At 48.3% G+C, this 22043-nt stretch overlaps 6 protein-coding genes across 8 annotated transcripts; 4 read left to right on the forward strand and 2 right to left on the reverse strand.

Annotated features, from left to right (window-relative positions):
- Positions 1-4772: 4772 nt before the first annotated feature.
- Positions 4773-5821, forward strand: FOXG_07853 (uncharacterized protein; the record flags this gene model as incomplete). Its single annotated transcript, XM_018386511.1, has 2 exons — positions 4773-5090; positions 5159-5821. The coding sequence occupies 2 exons, from the start codon at positions 4773-4775 to the stop codon at positions 5819-5821; spliced, it is 981 nt and encodes a 326-aa protein (XP_018243687.1).
- Positions 5822-7464: 1643 nt separating this feature from the next.
- FOXG_07854 (uncharacterized protein) lies at positions 7465-9007 on the forward strand (the record flags this gene model as incomplete). The annotated part of the gene is made up of 2 exons (XM_018386512.1): positions 7465-8539; positions 8592-9007. 2 exons carry the CDS (start codon positions 7465-7467, stop codon positions 9005-9007), a joined length of 1491 nt encoding a protein of 496 aa, XP_018243688.1.
- A 379-nt stretch (positions 9008-9386) lies between these two features.
- FOXG_07855 (uncharacterized protein) lies at positions 9387-12727 on the forward strand. 2 transcript variants are annotated; one of them, XM_018386514.1, is made up of 2 exons: positions 9387-10015; positions 10069-12727. In XM_018386514.1, the coding sequence occupies exons 1-2, from the start codon at positions 9838-9840 to the stop codon at positions 12519-12521; spliced, it is 2631 nt and encodes an 876-aa protein (XP_018243690.1). In that variant the 5' UTR covers positions 9387-9837; the 3' UTR covers positions 12522-12727. The 2 variants fall into 2 exon arrangements, with proteins under 2 accessions (XP_018243690.1, XP_018243689.1); XM_018386513.1 differs by having other exon boundaries at positions 9387-12727.
- Positions 12728-14467: 1740 nt separating this feature from the next.
- On the reverse strand, positions 14468-15313 carry FOXG_07856 (uncharacterized protein; the record flags this gene model as incomplete). Its single annotated transcript, XM_018386515.1, has 2 exons — positions 14468-14687; positions 15063-15313. The coding sequence occupies 2 exons, from the start codon at positions 15311-15313 to the stop codon at positions 14468-14470; spliced, it is 471 nt and encodes a 156-aa protein (XP_018243691.1).
- A 436-nt stretch (positions 15314-15749) lies between these two features.
- Positions 15750-16131, forward strand: FOXG_19548 (uncharacterized protein; the record flags this gene model as incomplete). Its single annotated transcript, XM_018399785.1, has 2 exons — positions 15750-15759; positions 15812-16131. The coding sequence occupies 2 exons, from the start codon at positions 15750-15752 to the stop codon at positions 16039-16041; spliced, it is 240 nt and encodes a 79-aa protein (XP_018243692.1). The 3' UTR covers positions 16042-16131.
- Positions 16132-16162: 31 nt separating this feature from the next.
- On the reverse strand, positions 16163-22000 carry FOXG_07857 (uncharacterized protein). 2 transcript variants are annotated; one of them, XM_018386516.1, is made up of 14 exons: positions 21511-22000; positions 21330-21460; positions 20746-21274; positions 20466-20695; positions 20135-20417; positions 19857-20090; positions 18880-19809; positions 18495-18830; positions 18327-18447; positions 18090-18277; positions 17898-18039; positions 17367-17843; positions 16841-17314; positions 16163-16788 (listed from the first exon to the last, which is right to left on the reverse strand). In XM_018386516.1, the coding sequence occupies exons 1-14, from the start codon at positions 21773-21775 to the stop codon at positions 16551-16553; spliced, it is 4578 nt and encodes a 1525-aa protein (XP_018243693.1). In that variant the 5' UTR covers positions 21776-22000; the 3' UTR covers positions 16163-16550. The 2 variants fall into 2 exon arrangements, with proteins under 2 accessions (XP_018243693.1, XP_018243694.1); XM_018386517.1 differs by having other exon boundaries at positions 17367-18039.
- Positions 22001-22043: the final 43 nt, after the last annotated feature.

Raw genomic sequence — 22043 nt, forward strand, 5'->3', positions numbered from 1 at the left:
GAAAATCATGGAACGATAGCTGCGAGATCGAGATCGCGAGCTGTCAATGGGCCCTGATTTTCTTTTGTCTCCTGACTTTTATCGCTTCCTGATGTTTCATCCGCGGAATTGGTCTTGGCGGAAGCTTCGGAGACCAGGTTGTGCCAGGATACTGGAAGACTCTGTGGGCCTTGGCAGCAGGAAACCAAGGAAGCCATCACGGATATTCAGGCACATTACCAGAGCTTTGACTGCTGTAGTGCAGTTCACTCTCTTTATCTCGCGTGATGTAAGAGAGAAAGGTCGAGTTATCAGACCAATCAGCTAAACCTTAGCCGTCCATCCATTGCGGCTCCCTAAAAGCTTTAAGCTCAAGGCGCAAGGTTAGCTTGATAGTTTTCAAGTTTTGCTGGGCTCATTGGAGCGGCGCGGACAGATTTCGAACGCTCCAGACTTTCGGCAACCAGATATCCGCTCAAGTAGAGGTCTGAGAGACGATAAAGGACCGAGATTGAGGATTTTTCTATGAGATTCGCCACCAGGTTCCCAGATGAGATTATCAAAAGACGTGAGGATCTCTGTAAGTGTAGTGGCGGCACGAGAAACAAGGCTCTTCACATTGACAGCCTTGGCCTTGACAAGGACCCTCACTCACGGCTCGAAGAGATGGAACATGCATTGCATCTGCAGATTTGAGTCTCCATATTCTTGGCGAGTCGGTAGTACGGAGCATTTTTGTGGATCAGTTTTGTTAGAGACTTTTCCCTCACAAGCCCAAAGGGCCAAAGAGAATTCGGCCAAGGCGACACTATATCAAGTTTTCTGCTACTGTTGTGTTCGTGGTGGTTCTCGTCTCTCAACTCATTTTGGTGCATGCAGCCAGCAGCCAGCAGCCAGCAGCCAGCCCACACGGTCATGGCCGAATGGCACCCCACGTCTAACGTGGAGAACCTCGCGCGCTTGCGAAGCGAGAACGGATGGATACCAACTAACCAGAACTCAATTGTAAGTTGTGGCTTCGGGACATTTTTTTTTATCGATGACAACGTGAAGCCGTTTCCAATGGAGAGAAATCGGCGCCTAGAAAGGAAAGGATCAGGATGGGGCTGACGCTTACGTGACGTGACTTGAAATGGAGATATTTTCTAATGAATTAATTAACAGCGCATTGTATAAGTCTGGTCAGGGTCAATTGGATGATGAATGGGATCAGAAATATGGGAATGATTTTCCGATCCGTTGCCCGATATATCGACCGGTGCAGCATCGATAACTTGGGTTTTATTGGTGATTGACGCAGATGCGGGATGATCTGATGAATCAGACGTCAAGGTCACTTGCTTCGGTTCCTATCAAATGAAGCCTTTGACAGATCAGAGAGATATCCACAATGGTACTCACTGATCAGTCAGTACATTACAACGATTACGGTGATGCGATGGGTGCCCCGCCCGCTGCTCATCCTTGCATTTGGGGTCGGGGCCGGTCTATGTAAGCCTGCAGTTTCCCCAGTCCCCGGAGTCAAACGGAGCTGAACTGAAGGACAGCAGCAGAGTGGGCTGAAAAGCCAGAGCCAGAGACGGTCAATCAATCAACTGAAAGATAAGACTTGTCCTTGCACCAGGTCTAAAACCCGGTGAGAGAGTTTAGATTAAGCTCAGCTTTACAGGGCTGCGCTATATGCAAAAGAGAAAGCGGGGAGATGATTTGGTCGAGATTTGATTGAGAGAAGCGAATAGAAGAGAAGAGTCAACAACTGAGATGAGATCCATATCTTAGAAGCGAGGTTGTACACCAAAATTCCTACCAGAAAACATCAGTTCATCCGACACCACGGAGGGGTTCTTTTTCTTCGACAAGGGTCAATCTGTAGGGAAGCTCACCAATGCGCTTACATGAACTCCACGCATGGTCTGAGTAAGGTCTTGTAAACCTAGGCTACTGTAGGTGGTATTCTCTGCTGATGCAAGGGTATTGCATTTGTCGGTAAAATATGGAGGAGGTAATTACAGTGAAGCCATCAACTGTTATGAACGCCATCTTCTCACAGCCGTTGACAAACAAGCCCCAAAAGCCACTCGTTGTGATATTCCTCACCCTTGAACGCCAGTTGTCAAATCGAATTTTCCCGCATATAATTAACGCCAAACTGAATTCTCGGTCCCGAGCGATGGGTTGGCTGTAAAATGTATTATGTTTGTACTGCGGCCGCCTGCACGCAGGTCGAGGTTGCACTGGATCTATGGATGGGAAGTTACTTCAAGGCCCATGGGTATTGGGATTGGCCAAAATGCCCTCTGGGAAGCCCTTTCGAGTCTAGGAACTTTCTGCATACATGGTTATGACATTCGCTTGAATAGACGATTGGATCACATGGGAATTTAGTTGAAGCCCATGCCTTTCGGGGTCCATCCAATAGCTAAGGCTCTACACCTTTATCAACTCTGATGGTGCTGTGCCTGGATTTTGTCTCAATGAAGCTGGCTCCTGTAATTTCTTGATGGTATGTTTTCCCATTAGCCTCCCTTATCTGGAGTAACAATGCAAATGAACGTGGGCTTGATAATGAATCACCATGCCGATGTTTGTGCGTTTGACCAATCCAAGCTGTCCCTGCTATTGACTAGGCGGCATGACTGTTCCTCAAGGGTCACATCGGCTTTTCTCGTGCTACCCTTTTTTGTGTTGGGCCATGTGTTCCAGTTCTGAAGCTTCTTTGTCGTTATCGAATTCCTGCGGCACCCTTTACGCGGGGCACAAGCGTAAGGAGAGCCTCTACTGGAACGGTTTCTTTGGATGCCTTCAAGTATTGAGAACAAATTGGCTGCAGCTGCTGTGAGAGAGACGAGAGTTTGAGCCAACCGCTTATGGCAGCTGAGTTTCAACAAAGACGATCTACTAAAAAGTCAGGTTTTCGCGGGATTTTGTCTTTGATGACTATGCTGCAAGTACACAAAAGTGACCCCAAACCCCCACCTGCATCTGGATCGAGGGATTGCAAAAGAAGGGCAATTCTTGGCGCGGCTCAATGTGTGCTGCAGTAGGTGCTCCCACGTCGGTCCAGTAACTTCAGTTCTGCGAGGGTGACAATGAAAGTGACATCGTCTTAGATGTCTCGAGATGCTCACATCACCCTGACTGTTGGTCTCGTCAGCGTCCCTTCATGCAAATGGCCTCCCTGGCGGGCGTGGCATGCTATTTGACGCATTGTCAGCCGCTACAGATTTGTTGCAGGGGTGTGTGAGTTGAGAGACTCTACAGAGGCGATGGCGAGTTAACCAAGAAACAATGGAATAGTTGACTATTTCTCTTGCAAAGGTGAATCACTTTAATTCAAATCACGGTTGGTTGCGATATGGAGAATACGACAACCCCAGTCATCGCACTTGTTGATTATTTTCTTTCCCGTCGCTTATCTGCTAATTAATGCAATGCTAGTCTGGTTCAGTTCAATTCAGAATGAGAGACAAAAGCGCCTCAGCAACAAGCGGCTGCTGCCCTACGAGACGAGTACGAGGATAGTTAGAGCAGCCCGGCCAGACCAGGCCTTGTCGACGTCAACCTTAGCTAGTGTCTACCCACTTGGCCTTGCATGCAAGAACATGACATCACGGTCGATTGCAGGGTCTGATTGGATAGCGCACCAGGCTCTTCTTCGGTGGTGTGCCTTCAGCTGGCCCACGTTTGGGGGACGCCAGGGCTGACTTGTTCTAGCACGAGTTGCTCGAGTTGGAGTTGAAACTGGGGAGTGTAGGAGACGATGTAAGAGGTTGATGATGGGCGATTAAGGACCAGCATTTTAATAACGTGCCAACAAATCTGTTGCAGGCCAAGGCATTGGATAGAAATCAAGTTATTCAGCATTAATGGGAAGCGTCGGTGACGAGACGGATGTAACAAGAGTGAAGCAGCATCACCAGCCTCAGTCACGATAACACCCCATGTTCCACATTCTCTTCCCTTTCTCACAAGCAATCATCACGAAACATCAATTCCTTTCCGGCCAGAATTGAACTCCAATCTGCGTCCTGTAATATCCCTAACCCGGAGACCAATGGCCCTTTGCAATAGGCCAAGACAGCTGGTCTCGGCGGCCAAGAATTGACGATCTCCAGTTCGGCATCATAGAGGTACATTCAATTCCCGTACAGACGGCCGCTTCCAGCACATTTCTTCGCGCTGAACGTGCTTCGCCCTTTGACCTCATGCCCATGTTCACCTCATGGAAAGTGTCCGCCTGCTAGCGGTGATCCACCTGCAGGCGACCACCCACTAGCGCTGGAGCCCACTAAGCCCACCCGGACCTCACCTAACCTAAGGTACCCTCCGCTTGGCTCCCCTCCGTGGCCCATGCAACGTTGGACTGCTTGGCTGCCACTGCCAGTGCTCACTGACGGGAAATCGAAATCCTTCTTTAGGTAGTCGGCGCCTCTGCCCACCATCCACTTTTGCTCTCTCTTCTTCTCTCACATACAAACAACAAAACACCAAATCTGCCCATATTGGTACATTCATATATACACCTCCAATACTCACGATACTTGGGGCATCTCTATTACTCACTGCTTTCGTCACACTCTCACTCCCATCCTTCGCCTTTTGGCTCCAACGCCCCGCTTTCTGGCGCGCTACTCAGCTCAGTCTCACTTTTTTCGGCTCCCTCTATAACCCGCCCAGCCGCGCCCGACGGGGTCAAACTCTCTCCCTACTCTCGGACAGACGCCGCTACCCGCGAGCAGCAAACACATAAAGTACCTGGCGTCCCCCCTCGACGTCGCCTGGTCCTGTTGGTCATGTTGGAACCCCAGGCCATGAGAGGGCCTATCGACCAGACAGTCGGCTATGGACATTCTCGAACACGAACCACTTCCTCAACCGCCTTTCCCATGCAATTTCAAACTTCTCACCTTGCCCAACCGGGCCCCAATCTCTCACAGAACCGTCGCTCACCTTCTGTGAATACTTTCAGCACCGCCTCCAGCATTCCTCCTCCTGCCGCCTACCGTTCTTCCTCACAATCCGAGCTTCGTCGCTCCACATCTAGCCGCTCAGGCGGAGCCAGCAGCCAACCCTCCAGCTATGTCGTCCTTCTCCGGAAACAAAAGGGCACCGTATGGGGTGATCGCTCCCATTCTTACACTCGATGAATTTCGTGCTACTAGAACATCTGCTGACTCAGGTGCGAGCAACTCTCGAGGTTGTTGGTGGATCACGCAGTGCTTCCGGTGGAGCCGGAGCAAGAACAAGCACCGGCCTCAGTACTACAAATAAGGTCGCCGCCAAGATTCCCAAGATTCGACATCATGGAAAGAACCCAGTTGTCGGCTACGCTCCTGGCGAGAACCATGTTGGTGTTGGCGGTGTGCCAATGCGACTTAGCGCTACTGAAGTTGAGGCTGAGAGCAGCGAAGACGAAAACGCCGGAAACCGCCCTCATCACCGTAGAACGGGGAGCAGCGGACGAAGCAGCACAACCAGCAGCCGCCGAAACCTTGCCTACCGCACATCAGGAGGCATGGGCAGCCAGCATAGCCGAAGGTGGAGTCCTGGTGACACACCTGAACGCACCGGCAGCTTGGTGGAGGCTACACCTGAAGACATTGTCGATGACGCTGCCAGCGGCAAGGCTCGCAGCATGGCGAGTGGCAGCAGTGGTGAACGCGCCGACAATGTGGGAGAGTTGAGCAATGCCCCTAGATTGGCCTCCAACTCTCTCATGCACTCGGCCCTTACTCGAGAGAAGAGTGTCAAGTCAGCTGATGAGCTGAGGAGACGTGGAAGTGTGGACGAGCGAACATCTACCCTTACCTCTGGCCGTCTTTTCATCGCCAACCCTGATTAAGGTGATATTTCACGCGACACAAACTCCAACTGGCTATAAATCACTATATCATGACACCATGAGCCAAGAGGAGGCTTCTTTTCCATCATTCGTTACAGCACACTTCGTATCAGGAGGTGGCTTGCATTGGTCGGCGTTCCAGCATTGTTTTACCGCTTGCTTTTCTACACTACCTATCATTTTCAGGGACGCCACACCCTACGAATTTCCTTTTCCAATCTCTCGCTATTATCATCTCTACACCTCTTGAATGGACGAAGTGTGCATCTGGAGCGGGGACTCCACTGTCGTTGACTGACATACCGATAATGTTTGAAGATACCTCTGCCCTCTACTATAGCCAGGATTCAAGATAAAAGCATGCTTAATGATACCACCCCATGATCTCATCTGAGAACAAGGGGCTTCAAACAACCATGACAGTTCCGTCCCTGACTCCCTGTGAAGTTGAATTTTCTGTGGATCTAATTAAGATCGGCTCCCTCTCGTGTTGTCCACATCTGGTAAACTCTTATGTATGTCAGGGCTCCAGTGACGTTACCGTCCACTTGGTTGTCTGGTCGTTTCACTCTGGTCCCTTAGCGGCGCCAATCGTATATTCTCGGTTGCTGTTACGAGATCGGGCCCCCTTAATGATATCACTGGGGATCCCCATGTTGGGTGTGGATGGCAATTTGTCGAAATGGGCATGTCGATCGTTGAATTACCAGGTTAGCCGCAGGCGCTTGAGGCGTTCCGGCTGCCACGCGGGGCACAGCCACAGATACCCTGGAATTTCACCTAGCCGAGGCTTAGCCGCGTCTTCCCTGTCACCTCTCAGCGCGTTTCTTAATTGCCCACTTAAAGATTAGGGCGCCAAATCGACGCGTCGGGTCGCGCTTTCCATTAACTTTGGTCTCCTTTGGGGAGGAGGCTTCCCTTTCAACTTGGTTGCTTCATGCCACCTGCGGATCTCTTGCACCTACCCAAGAGATTATTCACATCTTTCCAAACAACCTCGGGCTTCAAACAAAGCTTTATCAAGTGGAATGATTGTGCCTTTGTTTTAATTCTTTTTAATTGACCTTTAATCGCATGATTTCTTCCTACTCACGATACCTAACAACCACCTTTCTCAAGACCGTTACTGATCATCACCGTCATATTTCGCACCACACGACAACCCTTTCGCTTTGAGCGAATCGAAATTGAGCTGATCAGCTCGCAATAAAGCACCATGCCCCTCTACGAACTTTCACCGAACATTCAAGAATCTGAGGCTACTGGCCGTAAGAGAAGTCACGATGAATTCATGGGAAATAATGATGGAATAGACACCGCAGAAGACATCAAGTTGCCGTCTTTGGCTTCTGATCGACCAAATGGAGAATTTGGTAAGTCTGGGGAGCGCATCAGTTGTGATAAGTATTAATTGTCCGTAGCATTGTCTTCCGCTTCATCTGGGGAAAGAGCCCCATCGCCAGCTTCATCAGAACTGAGTGATCCTGGTACAAGCACTCCTCCTCGTCGGTCTCCGTCCCCTCAAACACCAGCCAAGACACAAATCACACAGACGACTATCAATTCGACATCGAAACCTGCTACCACTCTGGTAAAAAGAAAGAAATTGACGCCTGCTGAAAAAGCCGAGAAGGAAAAGGAAAATGCCAGGCAGAAGGCAGAAAAGGAGAAGGAGAATGCTCGACTCAAAGAAGAACGTGAACAGAAAGCAGCTATCCGAGCAGTTGAGAAAGCTAAGATTGAAGCTGAGAAGGCAGCTAAAGCTAAAGAACGTGACGAGAAACGACGTCAAAAGGAAGAGGAAAAGAAACGCAGGGACGACGAGAAGAAGCGAAAGGAAGAGGAAGAGGAAAAGAAGGCTCGGCAGCAACGAACACTCGGCTCCTTCTTCAAGGTTCCGAGCACTCCTAAGAAGACTGTCGACATTCCTCAACCCTAAAAATGCCACGTCAGGAGACACTAGCCCAGCAAAACCTGCGAGCGAACCACCAAGGAACGAATACGAGAAGATATTTAAGCCTTTTTTCATCAAGGACAACACACGAATTGCCCATATTGGGCCTGAGATGGACACCGAAACACGCGAGGTTAAATCTAAGATCCTAGATGAATGCGTTGGTGGTCAACGAGCTGGAGAGTTGGATCCTTCTCGGTTCGACCCAACTCGACTCTTTTCTTTGCCTAGCAAGCCTCGAAAACGAGGCGTGCTCCATCATCCAGTTAAGCACATCATGGAGCAAGTCTACAGAGAGACAGAAAAGGCGGAAAACGCGGGTCCTGAGCATGTTGATAAGATCATGCGAGACACCCGTCAGAAGCTTTCCAAGGTGCCCATGAAGGTGATTTCGTTTTCACAAGACGTGCGGCCCCCTTACTATGGAACCGTGACTTTCAAGCCATTCGTACTTGGAAAGCTCAACATGAGCCAGCTGGCTCGAACGCCAACAGCAAGACGACTGCCTCTTGACTACGACTATGATTCGGAAGCTGAGTGGCAGGAGGAAGAAGAAGGAGAGGATCTCGATGTTGACGATGATGAAGAGGAGATGGACGACGAAGATGACATGGATGAGTTTCTCGATGATTCGGAAGATGCTGGTCTATCTCGACGAATCTTTGCAAACACAATTGAGCCAGACAGCACCGGGATCTGTTTTGAGAATGGAAACACCGTGGCGAATCAGGTTATCTACGACCACAGGATGGAGTTCATGCATGGTAAGTCTCAATTGGACCTGAGTGGAATGAGCATATATTGACCTATTTCCAGATGGACTTCAGCAAACCTGGGGTATTGATCCATTCTCAACGGAATATTGGGAACCTGAAGTCAAGAACAAGATACTCAAGCCTACGAAAACCACAGCGGCATCTGATGGTAACAGCAAGATGCCCCCTCCTCCTACGCCTGCGAATGCGTTTTCAGCTTTGACAGGCAGCAACGGCAACACTGGTGGTGATGCACCAAAGCTCGTCAAGTCTGAGCTACTTGATGACGTGAAGAGAGCTATTTTGAGCAACAAAGCTTTATCCAAGGTTGGAATTATCGACTTTCTCTACCATCAATTTCGGGACGACGTGTCTCGCACTGAGGTGAAGAATACTGTAGAGTTGGTAGCAGAAAAGATCGGTAAAGGGCGCTCCAAGGAGTGGGCGCTGAAGAGTGGACATGAGATTGCCTCATGAGTATTGACTGGGAGAATCGGAACGACATGATAATTTTTGGCTGAATATTAGCGTCGGAGTGACAGGTCTGCTTGGGATTGCTTCATGGAATTGATTGGAATGGAAAAAGGAGGTTGATGTACAATTTTACAGCAAGCATCAGGACGATGTCGAGGTATCTGATATTGCATGCGATAGACATGGAGTAGATACCCTCATACTATTCGAGTTAGTGAAAGGATTACCAATCTAGCAACAATTATTGCATTGTGTTAAAGTTAGTGACTGTTTTAGAAATTCAAAGCAATAACAGTCTCATTACTGTCTGAGCTCCTGATAGTGATGACGGAAGCTTGCGGGGCCAAATTAGAGACCTGGGGGACCGCGCGCCCCTGAGGATTCAGGATCCACGAATAATAGTGGACGTGTTTCTGGAAATGTTCCTCGTTCCTCCAAACCAAAACAACTTGACGATTTATTCTACATCTCGTTAAACTCAACGCCTCGTGCCGATATCTAAGCCGCGAGCCAAACCGTATCTGTATCTATTCGGTTTGTGCCGCTCAATCATTGAACCCTTTTCCCCACTGCCTCTATTTTGAAGGCGATTACGAAAGCTTGCCGCTTGTGCCTTGGAACTCTAAGCTTTTGAGCTACCTCACCACATTCCTTCGACCGCGCGCAATGATAAATCGATCACAATAACATCACTCGCTCACATTACTTCTCTCATTTTATTCTCCTGTTATCGGCAGCGCGACATGTGCGCTCGCCCAGCATGGAGGATCCCTGGGGTTCCCCTTGGACTAACGACGAGCCACCGAAGATAGACCTTCCCGCGCCGCCGCCACATGCGCACTTCACTGCAGACCACTCGGGCAGTTCACAGCGCGTTTCGCCTGCTCATACGCCATGGAACGAAGATGATGATGCATGGGGCGGATGGGCCGAGGCGGGTAAAGATAGTAGCCCGCGCTGGGGCAGAAGTCCTGGCTTGCGCCCCATGGGGGGTAGTCCAGCTGGTTCGAGGTTACCATCGCCGACCCCGGATCCATGGGGACGCTCGCCAACGTTTGATACAGCACGATTACGAAAGGAGGATAACGGAGATTCAGCGATTAGTCTCGGTGAAGGACTGCGACCGATTGTAGGGCGTGTTGCAACGAGGACACCATCACCTGCGCGGTCACTTAAAGAGAACGTAGCAGATATCTGGCAGCAAGCAGACCCGGCGCTTTCGAATAGGAGCTTAAGTCCTTTACCGATCGAAGATGAAGGTCGACCGGAATCACCGAGTGGAGTACCTAGACCAGCTTTACAGCGTGGAATAAGACCGCCTGCTTTGCGACAACCTTCCAATAAGGTTTCTGAGTTGGTGGAGATGTACGATGATATGGCAAAGAGTAGCCATAGTACTTCGCCTATTGATCCATCCATGCGGAAGGTGTCGGACAATGCTTCGGTGCAGGATGTCACGATTGGCATGAAGGTTGACGAACCAGATGGGATTGAAGAGGAATTACAGGCGAAGGTCGAGGCGGAGGAGGAATTGAAGGAAGAGTCGAATGAGAAATTTGAAGTTGGACTAGAAGAGGAGATGGAGGCGGAGGTGGAAGAGAAGTCGAAACTTCAACCCGAGCCAGACGCGAAAGTCGAGATCGTGTCTGAAGAAACCCTAGATCAAGACGAGAATGTGATGGAGAATGGAATTGCAGAGTCACCCAAGGATGAAGATCAAGGGCAGACAGACTCAGACTCATGGTCGGATTTCGAATCACCCATGAAAGAGGCACAGCAAGACGAGGCTAAACAACCTGAAGTTGAAGTTTCCAAAGAACAGCCAACAGTAACAACAACTGACACGGCGAGCCATGAAGAGACATCCAAAGAACCAGCACCAGCTCCGCCGAAACCACCATCGGAACCATTCGCAATTGACATGACAAAGCTGGATGATATCTTCCCATCAATCGAAACGAGCTTCCCATCCCCGGAGCCGATTCCTGATGTCATTATCGACGATAGCTTCACTTCCATCTCGGAGCGCAAAGCATGGTATCTTATGTCGAGACCTGGTTCGATGCGGAAGCACAACTTGGGAGACGACGAAAACTATGTTCGCGTTGGTTGGGGAAACTCCCAGGTTCGTGAACAGGCAATCAGAATTGTCAGGCGATGGATGGAGGAAGACTCGATCACGGGCCGTGTTGTTCTCGGCCGAAGAGGTGGTGCAGCTGGTGCAAAGATCTTCAACTGGGATTCATCGGCGCCATCCACCGAGATCTCAATCTCCGAACTTTTGGCGAGGAAGAATCATTCGAGACAGGCTTCAGCAGCTTCCAAAGGAACCGTCGCGTCGCCTACAGCTGCAGCGTTTGGATGGGGTAGCAACCCCATTCCTTCGCCAACTGTTGCTGCACCCTCTTCTGCGCCTCGCACTTCGACCACAAGTGAGCCGAGGTCATCAGTTGAAACGTCGCCCGTTGAGGCCACGAAAACATCCCCTGTGTCAAAGACAAAGGCACCTCCTTTGGCATCTCCTCCAAGACCACGTATCACCGAGGAGCCTCCTTCTCCTATCAAGCCTACACCATTAAAACCTACAAACCGACCTATCTCTATAACGCAACCTTTACATTTCCCAGCGTCACCTACGATCTCGGAACCACAGTCTCCACTCAATCCTCCTTCGTTTCTATCAACAAACCGACCGGTATCGGTATCGCAAGCACCGACATCCCCTCTAGCACAACCTCCAACAAACGCAGGCTGGGGCGAAGATGATGACGATGATGATTGGGGCGACATGGTCTCATCACCCACAGCTGAAACAAACGGCGGGTTTACTTCCATGGATGCGATTGTGGATTCCAGTTCGAATGACATCAAAGACCATACCAGTCAGCCCTCAATTACAGCTCAAAGTCCGTTGGATGACATAGTCCAGAGTGCACCGCAATCTGAAATAGTGACCAACGGCCGACCGTCTTCGGATACTCTGCCTTTACCTTCTCAAAGCTCTGCGCCTAACCACGCTCAATCGCCCACGGACCCCTGGAACATTTCAGCGCTGCAAGGCATAGCTTCGAGCCACTCTCGATCGACTACTGTCGATTTGACTGCTTCCCCTGTGAAGAGCTTGATCCCCAATCATTCAAGATCCACAACAATTGATTTGGGAACACCTCGGCCGCCCTTGGCAAGTCTTGCATCCGCAAACCTGATATCTAACAAGGCCAAATCACCAATCGAGCAAGCAAACAAGGCCAGTACATGGGACTCATGGGGTTTAGGTTTGCTCGATGATTCCAACAAGCCAGTTAGGCCAAAGGAAGATGGGATGTTTGCAAGCCAACAGCTACAAGCTCCTACGCCACTTGACACATTCAAAGACATGGCCTCTCCTAAAAAGCCCCGGCCGGTATCACTACCTGTCCCTCCGCGACCAAAACCAGCCATTGAGTCCTTTAAAGACGACGAGATCGTCGCAAATATTCTTCGAGATCTGCCGGATCTCTCTTACATGTTACGATAATGTGGGGTAGTCATGAGGAGTAAGAGAAGGAAAAATACATGATCGAAAGGGGTAGCCATTGCTGCTAGGGAGTTGCTTCATGATTGGCAGATTGCCAGCTGTATATTAATCATTCAAGGCGTTGATCCGTGTTTTGGATAGCATTGCCGTCATACAATTGTTGGAAATAACATAGAAATTATGAATTACTGCAAGCTGTTTTTGAGCTTTCTTTGGCGTGACGTCTTGCCGGACGAGACATGTGCATGCTGCCTAGAGAGGAATACGGTTCATGCAATACTTCAAGGGCGGATTGTAAACAGGCGGACTTCACCTCGCTATCAACATAATCTTTAACTCGACTACACGCACTAGTATATTACGCCCGAACGAGATGTTGTAAACAAAGTTGGCCCCAATGGTCTCGCAACCTCCGCCAACTCATCAAAGACAGGTGATCCTTCAGTGAACAGCTCACCAGCAAGATATTTTATATCAATACTATAACCACATTCTACGGAATGACAAGGAATGCAAGACTCTCCGCATAGCCTCGCGCTATCTCGGCTGTTATTAAGGTCACTTTCACTGGCGTAGAGGCTTCACGACGCTATTGGAAGAAGAATCCCACATTCTCTTGAAGCCGAGCCATAAAGTGTTTCTCGTTCAGAGAAAACGCAGTGTTCCAAGAAAGGGATCCAAAGATATGCCATGGTAGGTATGCATAATGGCTTAGGAGCTTGATGTTGTAAGTAGCCACCCCAAACACTGCTAACATTAGTTAGTTATCTGAGGACTATATGTATCATTGCTATACGCAAAGAACTTAATGATATTCTTGAATCGCTGTTCTGGTTCTGATTTTCGCTCCAGTGCCCTTAAGCCCCTTGAGCTGATCAGTCTCGTGTGGAAGAAAATGATGGTATGCAACGAGCCAGGGAGATCACAGGCATGAAATAACGCCAACAAGTCGCTAAAAAAGAGTCACACGATAGTTTTTGGTCTGGATTCAATAGCTTCCCAAAAAGTCGGGCAATTGATAGGAAACGACGACGAGGTTGACTGGTTGTGTAACTCGAAACCAACTGAAAAAAGGTGCAAGGATGAACCGTCTCACTGCTAACTTAGGCCATTGTTTAATTATTGGATCATGGAAGTGACAATATTTAGAAAGACTTATGATAGTTTCAAAGAATAGAACTCCATTGACACCGACATATATGGGTCACATTGTGCGACGATATCGTATATGGCTCGTTTCGTGTAAGGAGATATATACTAAGTAGAATGAATATAGGCTCAAGAACTATTAATCGTGGTTCATTCTAACAAAATCAATGTATTAGAAAACTCGATAAAAAGGGGTTCTATTTCTATGGTAGTGTTCTATTTCGTACTACCACTATCCATGACCAGTCCTGCCAGTTGAGTTGACAGCCCCCAGCCAATCTCTCAAGTGACAATAAAAACTTCGGTCCTGATGCAACAGCTGGATTATTCCATCATAAGATATATGTTCTTGATCAAATCAAATTCTTGTGATCTGTGTGTCTTTTCAATGAAGGCGAAGAACCCCTGAATGGAGTAGACGGTCAGCTACCAGCATATGAGAATCTTATAAGCTGCCTTGTCTTAGCTTATGTAGGTGCAAGATTATTACAAGCATCCAATTAGTCGGTAGTTGATGGGAGAATAAGCTTTGAGATGCTCTCGGGCACAGCCCTTATCTTGTTACTCCCTCGAGTGTTGAGATGTTCGCATATGAAAATATCTGCTTGGTCGAGAGTCTTCCACACGAATTGATTTGAAGTCAACCATGCAAACTCCAGAGGTGCCCGCTCCGCAGCAACTCGTCATCTAAGGCCACAGCCTGATGCGTGAGAACCAGAGCATTGCTTGGTGACGCCGTCTATAAAATCCGCAGTCATCGCAGACAAACGTGCGAAAAGGGTCATCGGCGTGAGGCTCTAGCGCCAGAGTAACACCGTCGTTGCAAGCACCTCGCCCAAAGGTGCCGCAGTCGTCGCAATCTGGAAGCAACTTCGCCGTCTCCTAGAGGCGAAATTGGCCATCGCAATGCGCGCAGGTTCGGTAGAAGACGAGCGTTTGGCACATGTTGGTGTATAGGTAGGTAGGTTGAAAGATCCGAAGGAGAGATCTCGCAAGGGATAGACACGCTGATAATATCTATAGAAAAAGCAAAATTGAGGATATGAGTTATCTATGAGAGAGGAAAGGGGAATAGGGGATAAAAAGGTATTTATAAGATTGGAAAAGAGACGAGATGGGAAGGTCATTCAGAGAACAAACGGCCTTGACGCGCGGCCATGATGAATCTGTTTGCACTTAGGGACGGTGAATCAGGGTGTAATTGGGCCTGTAAGTCACTGGAAATCTCTAGACTTATTCTGAGTCACTGCACGATGGTGGAATTAGTAGTGTTCAAAGGCAACTTGTGATACTGTATTGGAGTGATACTATGTCCGTGATGATACACCAAAAGGCAATGTCATCACATGATCTACTTTCCTACCTTGATTTTCTATTAGGAAACTTGCTTACCTGGAATACCCATACTTGTTGTCCTCGCGAGCCTCCATGATTTGGTTGTTGAGTTGATGACTCTCATAAGCCTGTCTGGATCGACAGCCTCGACAACGGTAGTTCTCGTTTGCACATTGGAGAGACTGGTCAGGCAGAGTAGTGCGAATTACATCGCATGATCCACAGCCATCCTGATGTTTGGAGTATTCGATCTCATCGACACGTTGGCAGACGATGCACTTGCGACACCAGATCTTGATTTCGCACATGATTGCTGATTGATGATAGAGTTGATGAAAGAATTGGTAAAAATCTTGGGTCGTTTCTTTTGTTCCTCCTGGATTGAGATTTGTAATATTGTGGAAGGGATTGGAAGAGTAATGGCTTTGAGGATGAATATATAGCAGTAGCAACAGTCACTCACCGGAGAGGGAGCAGCTCCATATTCAATAGTTCAAGACAGCGAACGTTCTAAAGCCAACCGAACATTTTCGCCTCATAATGCGAATAGATCCTTTGTTCGTATATGTTACGAGGCGTCCGTGACTCACAACCGATTGTACAGACAAAGAACAGTAATAGCATAGGAACAGGAATATGAGACGCTCTGTATGATCTATCACGAAAAGAATACAGATAAATCGATACGTGTTCTATTGACTACACAATATCGAAAAAGAACAAATAACACCAGAACATAACGTGATGACGCCGCGTAAGTCTAGAACAATACCATAATCTAATTTGTGAATTGAAATTTGCAACAGACATATCATATTTTGGAGATGATGCCCAGTTGCCACTATCCAAACTAGCCCCTGTTGAACCCTGTCTGGAACAAGCCACTCTACCCTATCGATCTGATAGTATCTCACTGCTCTTCCAGCCTAATCTCCAAATCCTCGTTACTCTGTCTACTCAACCCAGGTGGCGCATAGATAACTCTATGAACCCTCACCCCTCTTCCAGTCCTGTCGAGCCTCCTATTCAGGCGTGAAGTACGTCTACATCGAGGAGGCCTACACTCTCTGCAATATCGATCCCAACCCCATCCAGTTGGACTGATTTGTCGGAATACCCAGTCGACGCCTAAAAAACAAGCGCCGTAAGTACACAGGTCTGTGTTCTCAGCTTCTTCGCACATGGGGCGATATGCTCGCGATACTTCGTGTCGGATGCGGCAGACAGGACACCGTGCCCAAAAGATGACCCCTTGGCACATTTTTAGTCGACCTAGTGATTGTAGCGGAGAGATTAAGTTGATGGTGCGATAAAAGAGTGAAGGGCAGAATGGGTGGGAGGGAATGAACTTATACTGCTCTTCTTTTCTCTTCACTAGAGGCCGTGATTCGCCTGGTGCATGTCCATGACAGAGATTCAGTTATATCGTTTGTCTTCAACCAGTAGAATCACCGGCGCGAAACATTATTGATCACAGCAGCAGGCTCTGAATTAGGACTGGAGTGCTACAGTGGAAAACAATCCGCCCCCAAACGCGTCACACACTCACTGCTCCTCAGTCTTCCTCCCCTTATTCGCCCGGTACAATCTGGCAAATGCACCAGCCTCGTCTTTCAACAACTCCTGAGGGGCTCCAAACTCAACCAAAGAACCCTTGTCCAACACGGCAACTTTGTCAAAGTCGAGCAGTGTATCAATGCGATGAGCGATCATGATAATCGTACAGTCCGAGAACTCGGTACGGATGACCTCTTGCATCCTTGCATCTGTTTGTTTATCGACGCTACAAACGGTGTCAGAAACAAGAAAAGTTCAAGGTTGATGAAATGGCTTACCTGCTTGTCGGCTCATCAAGAATGAGCAGTGAACTTCTCTTCAATAACGCTCTTGCAAGACAGAAAAGCTGGCGCTGACCGTGAGACAAAACGTTCTCGTCCATCTTCTCATCAAGAGGATCCTTATTGTCGTCGATCTTGGCTTCGATGACAGACCAGATACCAACTCGCTCGAGGGCGCTTCTGATCTCATCATCTGACGCCGTATTGCATGGGTCAAGATTGGCACGGATGGTATCGCCAAAGACAAATGGATCCTGCGTCAAGCAGCTTAAACGCTGGCGGATCAAATATCTAGGTACCGTCGAAATATCTTGTCCATCAAGAGTGATCTGGCCATTGACGATCTCTGCCATGCGGAGAAGGGCTTGGACGAAAGAACTCTTTCCACTTCCACTTCGACCGCAAAGACCAAGCTTTTGTCCGGGTTTGATGCTAAACGAAAGCCCACGTAGCACAGGTTCAGTAGTTTGCCTATAGAGTCAACACATTGGACAAAGCCTTTGTTGGTGTAGATCCCACTTACTCATACTGAACATCCAGATTCTTGACTTCAAGACTGCCTTGTCTCGGCCACAATTCCCCTGGTTCATTGTCTTCGTTTGTCTTTTGTTCATTTGGTGCAGAAGAACAGAACATACGAATACGCGCAATAGCGCCCAGTGATGTCTCGAGGATCGACCAGTTGAGAATAATACCCTTCATGTTGGTACCAAGTCTCATCATGTTGACAAGCGCGATACCCAGAAGTGAAGGATCAATCTTTTCGCGGAGGGTTACAGCAAAAACCACGAGAATGATCGTCAAGAATGCTACCACCATATCCAGAACCAGAGTCAGCCATCGCTGAATACAGTTGAGAAGATAAGCTGGCTTCTGGGCATCATCAATTCGACTCAGCGCCTTGTCAGTATACGGCTGAATCCAACCAAAGGCTCGAATTGTGGCCAGTCCGTCGATGGTCTCGAGGAAATGTGAGAACAGCGGCGCCTTGTGTTCGATCCTAAACAATGTGTTAGTAACAATATTGAACCATTCAGGATCACGCTTATCTTACTCCAGAAGACGGAGTTGTTTGGATGTTCGGACATAGAAACGCTGGATAAGGGCAAGCACAACGATCACGAATGGAATCGAGATGGCAAACCAGCTGACAGCTGCCATAGCAAGACCAGCAGCACCAAAGCATGCAGCAACCTCTGTAATGGATATTAGCTTGCATCAACCATAATGCATAGATATATCTCACCAAAGAGGAAGATGGAAAAGGCCATAGGGAGAATAATGTCAACATGGCGCAAATCCTGACTGAATCTATTGATCAGAGATCCCGCCGCACTGTTGTGAAGGAAGGATAGGGGAGCGCCCATAGCAGCGTTTAGGAGTCGTGAATGAAGCAATTTTCCACTAACGGGTCCGCAAACCAAAAGGAACATCCTGGGTTCTTGTCAGTAAAGGTCGCACTTTTACCGTCAGTTTCACCCACGCAATGGCAAGCGTAATAAGAATGCCCTCGAAGGCAGACAGGACGGTATATATGCTGAGCCAATAGCCAATATCTCTGCTATCACGAACTTTTCCATCACCCCACCAAGTGACCCAAACATCTGATACAGGTTAGCAGTGTGTAGATTTTATTCAATAGAGAACTTACATCGAAAGGACGTAATAACCCCTGCACTGGCGATAAGGAGTATCTGGGCGAGCATGTTATGTATCCCATTAGCCTTGAAGTAGTACATAAACACGCTTCGATCACTCGGCACTTCAGTCGGTTCATCTTCAACCGCGTCCTTGTTGTCGGTCTTGTCACTCTCCTCTACAGGTTTGGTCTCGGCAGAAGGTTGGTCATCGTGATCGTCGTGGCTCGAAATGTCAAGATCGTGGATATATCCATTTCCGGATCGCAGTTCATGGTAAGTTCCTTGCTCAACAAGTCTCCCGCCCTTTTCAAGGACGACAACAAAGTCAGACTCCGGGAGCCTGTTCACTAAAAGGACGTCAAACCACTGAGGCATGATTCATTAGTAATAACGTACCTGCATGTGTAGCCAAAATGACAGTAGTGCCATTCTTTCGAAGAAGACCACCCTTTCCAAAGACGCGAGCAAAGATGATCTGCTCAGTCACCTTGTCAAGCCCACTAAACACATCATCAAAGATAGCCACAGGCTTCCTGGAGTATAGGGCACGAGCTATAGCAATTCGTTGCTTCTGTCCACCGCTCAACTTGACTCCTTGCTCGCCAACCTGGGTAAGGTCTCCTTTAGGAAGCCGTCCTAAGTCGATGGCCAGGTCGCAGGCATTGATGACTGTCTCGAACCAGGCGCTGTCGTATCCCTTGGACTCTGCGATGATATTGGCACGGATTGTCGCATTCATAACCCAGGGAGTCTGGTCGCAAAATGCGACTTCTGATGCGTCCAGAGACACATTACCCATAGAAGACGTTGTTTCGCCCAGAATAGCCTTCAGCAGACTCGATTTACCGGAACCAACCGGACCAACAAGCATGGTAAGCGATCCATTCTTGTGACTCGGGAAAGTTGTGTTGATGTCTTGAAGAACAGCTTTCTCGCCCCAGAGAAAGTTGCCATCCTCGATCACGATTCGACTTCCATCGGCTCCAACAGGGATATCTTTCAATGGAGTCGCCTCGATGGTTTCCTGGACGGGTTGCGAGCTCTCCGAAGATGATCTGGAAGTGTTTTTGACGCGGCCATTAACTTGGCGGCGGTCAATTCGCTCTTCCAAATTGAGAAAATCTTCCATTCTTCTGAAGCATCCAAAGACTGAGAAAGATCCTGGGATACTTCCAAGAAGATGCGATAGAGGGTCCATCATGACACCCAAGATAGACAACGCCGTGATAGCTTGGGCTGCAGAGAATGGTTCACCGTTTCCGAACTTTGCCGCAAGGGCATACGCGCCAAAAGTGATTGCTTCAGTCATTCCCACATTGCAGTTGGCTAAAAGAGTGAGCAAAGAGAATATCTGCCAGACCAGAACTACTTACTGATACAGTTCAGATAAACATTGATCAGGCGGTAATGTTTACCGGTTTTGATCTCTTCATCCCGTTTCTGAGAAATGAGGCTGCTAAATCTTTCCGATAGTCCAAGCATCTTGACTGGTTTCATTGAGCCGAGAACCTCAGAAGTAAGATTAATGCGGTCCTGAGTGGCCTTCTGATATTTTATCTGGCGAGCGATCATCATCTTGCCAATGGAACCCGTAAGGAGGAGGCAGACTACACAGTTAGAATTGATTGGACCAGAAGACAGAGTTACTCACTGATTGCTGTGACGATAGGAGCAACACAAACAGCACCAAGCTGTGCTGCCAGCAGGTACATAGCAATGCCAACTGTGAGAGTGTTCGCCCAGGATTCAACCAAGAGCATGTGAAGTTTCTCGATCAGGGTTTCCACATCATTTCCCATGAGTGTGACAGCTGAAGACTCGCCGAGGTCGTCGGTAGGAAGTTTCATCATCTTACTGTAAATCATGATCATGAGACCACCACGAACCATGGCGCCAGCCCTGAATGTCAGATGCTCGTACCACGCTGTGAGCAGCTATATAATGTCAGCATGGTGTACTTACATCGCCTGGGGTGATCATACTGCAGAACCGATAAAAACGAATGCGAATGCACCAATCAAGCCATAACCCAAGTTCATTGTCGAGTCAGACTCGGGCATCGTGAGGAATCGTAACGCGTTGCTGACAAGAAAGGGTTGAGAGATACTCAAAGCGATCATACCAATACGAGGTGGTATTATACCAAGAAGTTCCCATCTCAAGACAGTCACGGTTGCCAGAAATAGAGAAGGTTTCTTGCTCTTCGAAGTGGCTGTAGTCTCGAATTAGAGGTGTTGACTTCATCTCACTATGGTATCCTACCTTTCTTCCATGATTTTCCGAAACGAACTGCGAGCTTCTCTGAGGATAGCTTCTCGTAGATGGTAGGCAGGTCATTGTTAGTCAGAACAGTAGCCCAGCCTGAGAAGAGGAGTGAGTTCAACCAGACAAAGAACCCGCGGCTGAAGGGGCCGCTTGTGCTTTCTTTTGAAATTGGCTTTTCGCTTGATATCAATATCTTGCGTTTCTCAATCGTTTCTAGTACAAGCAAGGTCAACTTGAAAATTGTCGAGGTTGAAAGAGTTGCAGCATACGCAATGTTCAGTGACATGAGCCATTCTGTACGAAGTCGAGCGGCGTCGAATAGAAGCGAGACAAATAAATATGCAGTGAGAATGAATGACGGTCGAACAGATTTGACGTGCTCGACGTGAGCCAACAAAAGAATGGCGAAAGCTGCTAAGAGATTGAGAATGGCCGCAGCTAGTGAGAAGCGAGTATTGAGCTTCTTGGCGGATGGAACTAAAGCTATTAAAACCACCTGCAAGATAGAGTATATGGCGGAAGTGATCTGAGTAGTTTAATTTAGCCAAAATGTTAAGGAAGACAACCAAGAGTGTTCTTACCAGCTTTGGTGTATATGTCGCGTGACGCTTGGTCTTGTCTGGACTTCTAAAGAGGTAGAAGGCTCGTGGGCCGGCAATTGCAAGAAAAATAGCAGATGGAACGATGCTGAGGATACTCTCTTGAAAAGATACTGAGACACAGTTAGTCAATTGCTCACGTCAAGTTCCCTGGTGTGCTCACAGGTGAAATCAAATCCACCGCGACAACCCTCGGTCCAAACGCTGGGCCCAAAGAGGCTATCGCCACAGGCCGTGGAGTTGTAGCCGTCCATAACGGCTAAGACTATCACCAAAAGCCTGCAGCCCAAGAAAAAGGCCAAGCTTGAGTGTTTCTTGGCCTCTTGGGATGCAGAATGCTGCAAACCAAGGAGAATATAAATGGAGTTGACGTCCCTGAGACCTGATACCCGTGGACCCAATAGCGTGGTAGTACCCTGCTCATGCATGCATCAGCTCCAATTGCACAGATCCTACAAGCCGCACGCAATTGTGGTTACTCTGAAACCACTACAGATAATCTAGAACGACGTTGATGCAGTTAATAGCTTGGCCATGTTGACATTCCGATAGTGAAAAGGTCGTGCCGCATTCGAGACTTGATTTTGGCAGCATCGGTCAGCACGCCTCAAAATAATGAGCATCTCGGACGAATAGAGTCCGTTAAAATGAGGAGACGGATCAAAATCCTTGTTGGGACGATTTCCTTTGCGAGTT

This window comes from Fusarium oxysporum, chromosome 4 (genome assembly GCF_000149955.1).
Source record: "Fusarium oxysporum f. sp. lycopersici 4287 chromosome 4, whole genome shotgun sequence".
NCBI lineage: Eukaryota > Fungi > Ascomycota > Sordariomycetes > Hypocreales > Nectriaceae > Fusarium > Fusarium oxysporum.

Bases quoted from the DNA above. Each gene is read 5' to 3' on its own strand.
- FOXG_07855 (XM_018386513.1), top strand. From the start codon at position 9,765: ATGGAGGATCCCTGGGGTTCCCCTTGGACTAACGACGAGCCACCGAAG.
- FOXG_07857 (XM_018386516.1), bottom strand. From the start codon at position 21,775: ATGCATGAGCAGGGTACTACCACGCTATTGGGTCCACGGGTATCAGGT. The intron at 20,418-20,465 runs GTATGATCACCC...GACATTATATAG, and splicing joins TCGTTTTTATCGGTTCTGCA to CTGCTCACAGCGTGGTACGA. The intron at 18,040-18,089 runs GTGAGATATATC...TATCCATTACAG, and splicing joins CTTTTCCATCTTCCTCTTTG to AGGTTGCTGCATGCTTTGGT.